Source organism: Helicoverpa zea, chromosome 18 (assembly GCF_022581195.2).
Source record: "Helicoverpa zea isolate HzStark_Cry1AcR chromosome 18, ilHelZeax1.1, whole genome shotgun sequence".
Taxonomy (NCBI): domain Eukaryota; kingdom Metazoa; phylum Arthropoda; class Insecta; order Lepidoptera; family Noctuidae; genus Helicoverpa; species Helicoverpa zea.
Genome location: NC_061469.1, coordinates 3,989,977 through 3,999,809, shown reverse-complemented (window position 1 = coordinate 3,999,809; position 9,833 = coordinate 3,989,977). Strand labels below are relative to the sequence as shown.

The following is a 9,833-nucleotide window of genomic DNA, read 5'->3' as shown; positions in this document are numbered from 1 at the left end:
TTTTGTCTCTGCGCAGTGGCAATATAAATAATATCAATCAGAGGTCATTGATAGCCTCGTTAAGTATTATGTATCTTTCCTAGCGTTTAAGTGATTAAAGCAAGAAATTATATTCGTAACATTTTGATTTTTAGTACATGTTAAAGTAAAAGTTTCAGTAACTGTACGCTTTGACTTGTAATTACAGTTTACTATAAGATCATGTGTACTTAAGCTGCTCGAAAAGCTCTTATTTTTGTAAGAAAATATTAACTTTCAGGTATTAAAACATGCTTCTTTTACATCTCTTAATATTATGATAAGACCCAAGTACATAAGTACATATCTACTGCTTAAAAATGGGAGAATAATAAAAATGACGTTATCTAATAAAAATATATATTTTAATTTACCAATTAAAATAAATGCAATATAATGGCAATTGTTGCAAGTATTACACTAACAAAATTTCTTAACCTAATTAACAACAAACTGAATATTTTTTGCACTGGCACTTCACAATTTTTGCTAGCCGATGACAGATCATCCATCATAGAGCCAATAAAAAATAGTTCAATTCTAAGGAACGAATTCCAATTTTGAAATTTAAAATTCCATTTTTAAATCATCCATCACACAACACGATCACACTCAAAAATATATTAATACTGTTTGAATTTAGAATCTCAGGCAGACGTTAGTGCCGGACGCGGTTCCACAAATTCCAATTTCGATTCGCATATTTATTTATCAGTCTAGAATCGAGTTGTGAGTTCGAGATTCTAAATCGATTCGTACATCCGAATATTAAATTTCTTCTACTTGGTACCGATGAAGCTGTTCTGCCTCTGAGGGTAGGTTTGTGGGTTACGCCTGAAGTTTTCATACTGCCTCCAGTTGAGGTACCAGAAAGGTTGATTATCGACGGGCAGTTGGTTGAGTCTGTTTATGAGATTGCCGTCGCCTCTCGCGTCAATAGGGTAGGAGTCATCTTCACCGAACCTGTTCGATATTAGATCCGCTTCCACGGCCGGGTATCCGATAGGGCTCAGTCCGGCGTAGAATGGCCTTTGTGCCTTCACTACGGCAATTAAGATTGTGAGCGCTAGAGCGATTTTGCAGGCAGCCATTGTCTGTGAACAAAGAAATAAGGATTCAATAAAATTATAGGCAAGACACGATGTTGTGGATTTGTTTTTTTTTGCGCTGAAACCGGTTTTTCTGCTAGTTGTTACAACAAGATTGTAAATTATAGTTATTTTATCTGTTGAAGGATGCAGGTTTCTTAGATGCGTACTTGTGATAAAAAGATGAATAAATTAATAAAATGAACTAAACTGTCCTAAACATTAGCAAATGTAAAAGAGCTCAAAATTTTGACTTTTTAATTTGGAAATGAACAAAGAAAACTTTGCTACAAAACTCTGCGTCAAAAAACTTATAAAAAATAATATAAGTAATTATGAATTACATTAAATATTATGAATTAAATCTTTTTAATTTATTTATGCAAGGCAATTAACTCATCCCCAACAATAATCCTTCTAAATTCAAATCCCAATTCAAAAATCGAACGCAATATTTACCTCTGTTCTTATTTCGAAGCACAACAACAACTAAAGTGGGGTTAACGCACTCAATGATTGTTACTGTCGCTCACGGTTCGCAATTCGAACTGTGACTCGATACAACTGGACACTGTATAAATATGAACGCGCCGTAATCGTGAACATCGGAATGCTACAGGCTTGAGGAAGTTTAGACTGGAAACAGTTGCTAATATAATTTAATTTTTGAAAGTAGAATAAATTAATAGTGGTTTTAAAATAAGTGACTAACAAAAAGGACTATTTACAAGTAATAAAACAGTTTCTTAATGCTTTATGTTTGGAGCGTAAATTGGAATCATCTGCATACTTATTTATTTATTTTTGCATTCAATAGTGTTTCATCCCCGACTAGAAAACGAAGGGATATGTAAGGCATCGTAACCCTTGAAGGGATAAACCACTTTTGTTTGAGTTTTTAACCACTACTATACCAAACCACTATTTTATATTGCAAATGACTTGAAATCATTAAACAATTATCACTCAATTAAAAATAAAACCACAAAAAAAGTCAATAAGCAAACACTAATTTAAATAAGATCAACATTTATTTGCACACTGCCTTCTCTAAACATTCTGTAACCTACGTAAAAACCCCATTCAACACGTCACGCGGGAATTCGTCTCACCGACAGCTGACGTCACAGTTCAGTTTCGTCCAAGTCAATCATTAACCAATCAAAGCTGACCTGTAGTCATTCACTCAATCACAGCTCTGATATCCACTTATGTTCGAACGGAGAGGGGAGAAGGAGGTCAAGTTATATTGGTAGTCTTCACAGATGGGTTTTGAGTCACTTTATGAAGTAATATTTATTTATTTATGCAAGTCACTGGTTATTAAACACACCCCCAGACGTTGGGTTTTTTCGGCGTAGTGTAGTAGTATTGCATAAAGAAGCCGTTAGTTCAGTCAACTAAGTGTGGTAGACATTTTTTTTCTGCTAATTGGTTGCGGTTTGACCTAGTTTGGAGAGGATAAAAATATTCACCTGTAGGTTTGTCGGTAGTTACACTTAATTCTCTTTGGGAAAACCCAATGATTTGCTTGACCTTTGGTTGGCGCTTAAATGGATGTCAAAGAGGGATGATTTATTTTTGTTTTGTATTGAGTGTGGGTGCGACTTCTTTTTTATTGAATTAATTTTAAGTTCATTGCTATTGTTACTAAAGATCTAATATTACCTAGCAGATACTAAATCAGAAACACAAAACAGGCTGTTTTACTATTCGCACAACTGACATGTATACACAGGCATACATTTTTCAAAAATGGAACACTTCACCTTCGTTTTTAATTCTTAAATCGAATTAGGTAGGGTTAATTTCGAATTAAGAATGTGCTTGATTTTCTTTTTTCGTTCATTTATAAAAGTTAAATAAAATTACAATGCATTACCGAATTATTTGATAAAGGAGCGATAATTTTTAAGCCTACAATTTTTCTCTTTCCTGCAAAGTATTCCACATGGTGGTGGGGTCAGCTTTCTTATTTTTCTTCTCCATTTTACTCTACCTATGACATCGCTGTCGGATTCCATAATTTTAAGACTACCATAATATGTATTATGGGTTTTTTTCAAGGTGACTAATAAATAAGGTCAATCGTCCCACTATAGTTCGGCCATTCAGAGAATGCGTTCCTGACACGTCGCGATTGAACTGACGACGTAATAACATTCATTGATTATTGATATAATAATGTTGTTTTAATGCTCCTCAATAGGCATGATGACAGTAATCAAAAATCATTAAAATAATATATTTATTAAATTAAACTTGAAGCTTGGAATATAAAACGCGCATTGTTTTCTTTATTAATAATGTGATTAATGTGTATTTTTATAAAATAAAATTACGAAATAAGGCAATCCGCCATGATATCTTGAACACCAATCAGAGCTCGTGACGTCATTCCTCAAAACAACTCGCGCGAAAGCGCGCGAACGTCACATTTCGTTATTGTGAACTTCCACTACGATCTTTGTTTTTAATTAATTAATTGTTCATAACACGAGTTATGGAGCCCGGATTTATCAAGGCAAACAGCGCTAATTTGCCTAGAATTGAAATCGTAATGCTGGGAGAGTTTTATCAAATAAAGATTTTTGTTCAGCTGAATTTAGAAATGTTAAAACTTCCATGTAAGTATACTAGTTTAATTAAAAAAACTTCCATGTAAGTGTATTAGTTTAATTAAAAAAACTTCTATGTTAGACTATTAGTTTAATTAAAAACAATTTTAGTTATAAATAATTCCTTAAAATTACTTTTGACAATGTATTTGTTATCAGGTGTAAATGTTAATGAAATCTATTATCATGGTTCTACCCTTTATTTATAAATTGATTTTTCTTTTAGGTCCTCCAGGCCATCCTATGGTGATGACGCTGTGAGTTAGGTACCTACGTACAGCTGAAACGCAAAAAATAAAACAAAAAAATAAAGTTGTACCCTGGGCAATATTGCTTTTGAATCTCGCCTTGCAAGTTTAAGCCACTTGTTTCGTATTTTTTTATTGTGAGGAACGTACACAAATAACTTATCAGGAGTTGTTTTGGATGTGTTCTTACACTGGGGGACCCCACAACACCTATGTACTTTCGAATTCATATTTAATAACACTAAAAACTTAATTATTGCACGAGCGTTGTTTACTTGCGTCTTGTAATTTCAGTCGTGACGTCACAAGTGACGACATGACACTGACAAGCGTTTTCGCGCCGGATTCAAAGTGGACAGAGAAAAATGCAATTATTTGATAAAAAAACTTCGCATTTTCTTAAAATTAATAATTTTTCATATAAAATAGACGTATACCTACATCATACAAAGGAATTTAAAAAATTGTCATCATGCCTATTGTTAAAACGGTAAACAACCAGCAAAAATATTTTTATCGTAACTGCAACGCCATTGCAAAGTTACGTCGTCAGTTCAATCGCGACGTGTCAGGAACGCATTCTCTGAATGGCCGAACTATAATGTAGTAATTATGCTATAAAAAGATTGCATCTCATGCTGTGAATCAGCCATTGTTATTTAAATGTTATATTACAACTAGCACATAAAATATATCTATTGTGTATTTTCCTGTGATCACGGAAGTGAATTTTGTGGCTTAACCGGTTCCTGTGTAGTTAAACCCAGTAATACTATCTTAAAGTTTTACCGTCTTACCACAAAAACTTTTTAACGTCAGTTTAAGACTTGTCTAAAAAAATGTCAAGTTATGACGTTGATATATGGTTCATTTTGGAGCCACATTTTTTTAGACAAGTGTAAAACAGTGGTTAAAGTTTTTGTAGTAAGGCCATTAGAATCTAGTTTTATCGGTTGCCATCTAAGTTAATGACAAACAAACAATTTATTATTATTTATTTAATTTATTAATAATAGTCTTTTTGCTATCTCACTTTAAGTACCTATTGTAAACAGGTTAAATGTTGGAGTTAAAATATAATTGAGGAAAGAAATATCTGTATATAACTATTGAAAATACTCTTTGTTTATTTCAATAAGTAGTTCAAAAAAAGTAATTTCAACTTTAACAAACCTCGTAAGGGTAGGTATAGATAAGCTACACAACTTTTCAGAAGTAGGATTGATTTAGGATGTTCTTTTTGACATCTCCCTAAAAATGAAATTCAGTTCGGAGGACGACGATATTCATCAATGATTTATGGAAAAAATATATAAGTAGTTCAAGTACCATCCTCTCCTCTCCTCTGCCATCCTCTCCCATCCTCTGTCTTGGATGATAAACAGACGTGCAATAATTAGGTAATATGTATGTAAACACATAAATGAGAATCCCTACTAATATTATAAATGCGAAAGTAACTCTGTCTGTCTGTCTGTCTGCTACGTTTTCACGTCTAAACCACTGGACCGATTATAATAAAATTTGGTACAGAGATAGAGTTGATCTTGAGAAAGAACAAAGGATAACTTTTGCCCGGACTTTTCAAGAATTCTCTTGGAAACGCGATATAACCGAACACAACGCGAGCGAAGCCGCGGGCGGAAGCTAGTAATAAAGTAAAACAACAATAATAATATTAAGCCTACCTCGCTGTATTTGAATATCGGTACAATTAAACTGCGTTTGATTTTAATTAATGTTATACCCAGAATTGATAAGACCATTGCACGTTGTTTACGTATGAATTAATACCATAAATATAATATTTCCTTTAGTGAATTTCCTTTAAAAAAGTCGTGGTGGCCTAGTGGGCAAAGAACCAACCTCTCGAGTATGAGGGCGCGGGTTCGATTCCAAGTCAGGCAAGTACCAATGCAACTTTTCTAAGTTTGTATGTACTTTCTAAGTATAGCTTAGACACCAAATGACTGTGTTTCGGATGGCACGTTAAACTGTAGGTCCGGCTGTCATTGAACATCCTTGGCAGTCGTTATGGGTAGTCAGTAGCCAGTAAGTCTGACACCAGTCTAATCAAGGGGTATCGGGTTGCCTGGGTAACTGGGTTGAGGAGGTCAGATAGGCAGTCGCTTCTTGTAAAGCACTGGTACTCAGCTGAATCCGGTTAGACTGGAAGCCGACCCCAACATAGTTGGGAAAAGGCTCGGAGGATGATGATAATATTTCCTTTAGTATATAATAAGCATGTTATAGGTAATACAATATAAGATAGCCTTAATAAAGCCACCGAAAGATGTATACATATTATTTGACACATTGAAATAATATTATTATATAAGTATGTACCTAAATACCTAGAATAAATCGTGTTCTATTCCAAAAACATGATATTTGGATTAATTATGCAAAATATCTGAATATGGCCACAATTGACTTAGTAAATAAAAACCTTATGCAAAATAAGACAGTCTAGTTTTGTAAAATCATAGCAATCACGGGTATAGATCGTGCAAGCTATCAACTACGTAACCGCTGATGCAGTTCAAAGTTTCATCTTCACGACTTTCACGATATTCTTATATAAAATATACATACGCAGACTCTTATATACCTATATTTACATCATTAAAAGACTAGCCCTTTTCCCCTGGTTTGACCCACCTCTGCTCACTACCGCCCGAACCGGGATATGTTAATCGGGAAGAGTGTAGCTTTCCAACAGTGAAAGAATTTTTCAAATTGGTTTTGTAGTTTAAAAAAAAAAAAAAAAAAAAAAAAACAAATAACATTTTTCCTCTTTATTATACCTATTTGTTTAGATACTATAGATACATGATGATGATGTCCTCCTAGTAAATTATCGGCCACGGCCTCTCTTCTCATATAAGGACATTAGCCAACTCCGTAGGACATTTTATAGTGCACAAGCATTTGCACTCACTATTCCTTCACTCTCATAGCCCGATGGGAGGACATTCCGATGCGACCCGTGTATCAGAGAGTACCTACGTAAATATCGGTCTTGATAGATATATACGCAGACTCTTGGGTATACATATATACTACGAGGGCTGCCTTTTAAGTTGTGTCGTTTGAAATAAGTATAGACAATCCAATAGTTTATTACTGTTTATTGTTTTTTTAAGAATACTTAGGGATATTTCATGTACTTTTGCATACGTTCAAACAAGTTTTTGAAATATTTATTCCATTCCAAAGTAGGGGTAGTCAAAACGGCCTATTTGCAAGCGTCAACAGCTTCTTCAGGTGTGCTGAAAGGTAGACCACGAAGAATTTGCTTAATTTTGGGGAATGTAATAAAATAGTTAGTGCTTAAGTAAGGCCTGTCAGGTGGATAATCCAAAATTTCAACATTTTTGGAATTCGAAAACGTATTTGTTTGGCGGGCGGTGTGCGAACTTACACTGTCATGGTGCAGGATCATTCGACGTCTTGAATTTTTTTTTCTAAATTCGGTGATGATTTGTGGCCAACAAATAGTGGTATACTAGTCAGCGGTAACCGTTTTGCAATATTCTAGTACAATAGTGGCGAGGTGGCCACCCTTTGCCACAAACGAGGCAACCATTTTTTTTTTAAGTGATTCTTGAAGGAATGACTCCGGTCGGTTTTGGCTCGTCTTGGAAGACCCAGACAGTTGACTGCTGCTTGGAATATGGATCGCAAGCATATATCCAAGACTCGTCACCCCTGACTATATCATAGACATGCTTTGACTCTCCTCCGTTAAATCGCTGCGGAGTTTTGCGACACCAACTTACTCGGGCTGTTTGTTGGTCGTCGCTAAGCAAATGGGGTATTCAACGAGAGATCAACTTTTTTACGCCAAGTTCTTCGTGCAGAATTTTTTGGATAGTGGTCCCTGAAATGCCCATGGATGCCTCTATTTCACAGTATGTTACATATCGGTCTGCGAGAATTAGCTGCCGCACGACGTCGATATTATCTTCTGTCATGGCGTTTTTTGGGCGACCTTCACGTGGCTTGTCACTGAGGCTAGAGTGGCCACATTGAAATCCTAAATATTTGCTTTCTACGGTCCTAAGGCATGGTGCTACATTATTAAATACAGAACTAATCTCTTCAAAGCACTAAAGTCGCGACAACCCCTTTTTAAAATTCTAGAAAATTATCGCACGCAAATTTTCTTTAGACATTTCCATTTTTACAACCGACCTGCCACGTTTGAATGGACGATACAATAAAACTATTCGACCAATTTAAAAACATTCTTTTGTTTTAAAATTCTAAATTCAGGAAGATAAAAGTGGCATATATATATTTTTTTAATAATCGCGCGAAGTTAGCAAACGACAGAACTTAAAAGGCAGCCTTACGTATCTACGTCATTAAATAAGATAAGAGGATAACCCGAGAAGTTGGATCATGGACTTGAAAACAATTCCGCAAAATTGTATGTTTACTTTTTTTTTGTTTTTGTAGCTGGCTTGTACTTAGATATGAATTGTTGTGAATCATAAATGATGGTATTGCGTTCTTATAAAAAAAATCTTAAAATAATCTGGTTATCAGCTGTTTGTCTCATATTTGTCTTTTTTGCATTGTTTGGACTTTTTTAATAAAGTGATAAAAGGGTTAATTGTTAATTGGGTTGGGTTTTAATTGTTACGTAATCTATGTAAATAATATTTTGATTGTGTCTAATTGTATAAGAATGGACAATTGTAACAGTATTTTTGTATAAGTCTGGAAAAACCGTTTCTTTTAATTCTTATAGCTTTTATTTCAAACGATTTATTTCATTATATTTCGTTCCTAAAAAATATTAACAATTTGATAATATACATCAAACGATTAGGTATACCAATTTTTATAATGTCTAACACTATTAAATACCTTTCACGTAATGTTATGCATGATTCTTAATCGATATGGAATCGAATCGATAAACATGTTCCTTTCATCACTGAAATCAAACCTTCAAACACATCTTTACATCTGCTCAACAAACATACAAGCAAGAACCATTCAGTTCCAAGTGCATTTCAAAAGAAAAAACACCCCAAAACTGGCTGTAAATCTTCAAAAGCACGACTGTAAATAAATACGAAACGGCCATTTTCTTTCAATTAGCCAACCTTTTTCGTGCGTCATAAATATATTGTTAAAGACACCTGGCGAACTGCCAGAGTACAGTTTCCGAACTAAGCCTGTAACAATGTTCCCCACTCCACTCTGTCTTTGATTTTGACAGCCATTGAATTTATTGACTGTCTTTCTTGTTTTTATGGGATGTTAAGTACTTACCTGTATACCGAGATACATTTTAGAAGTATCTTCATTTCCATCTATTTTATATATCTTTAACTTATGGACTGTAATTATAATAGGTTGGTGAAGTTTAAAAATGGTTGAAATACTATGTAAGTGCACGCATTTTCTGTGATTGTATAAAAACTATTGACCTGACGACTATAAGTATTAGCTTTCATTTTTGAAGTGGCCCTTTGCTCTTTTTCTATGAACTATGTCTTATTTATTAAACCTAGCATTAATTTTACAAAAACTTTGAAAATTGCAAGTAAAATACTTAGTACCTTCTCGACTAATTGAAATAACACAACAACAACTTATACTAATAATTCAAACGAAATTAATAATTATCTATTTATTTTCATTTCAAAGGGACACAAATTTAATTTGCGCGAGAATTTGTAATAAACAAATACCTAGTAATAATTACTTTTGCAAGTAGCATACAGATTTAATTAGTCAAGTTAATTAATACCACCAAAACAAACAAACAAACAGACTTTGTATTCAAACAACTTCATAAAAGGCTTTATTTGGAAATACAGTTATTTCAGAAAAGGCATTTT

At 34.0% G+C, this 9,833-nt stretch overlaps 1 protein-coding gene across 1 annotated transcript; it reads right to left on the bottom strand.

The window, feature by feature from the left end:
* Window positions 1-361: 361 nt before the first annotated feature.
* LOC124639169 lies at window positions 362-1,680 on the bottom strand. The gene is made up of 2 exons (XM_047176404.1): window positions 1,566-1,680; window positions 362-1,112 (listed from the first exon to the last, which is right to left on the bottom strand). Exon 2 carries the CDS (start codon window positions 1,107-1,109, stop codon window positions 798-800), a length of 312 nt encoding a protein of 103 aa, XP_047032360.1. The 5' UTR covers window positions 1,110-1,112; window positions 1,566-1,680; the 3' UTR covers window positions 362-797.
* Between the last annotated feature and the right edge of the window lie 8,153 nt (window positions 1,681-9,833).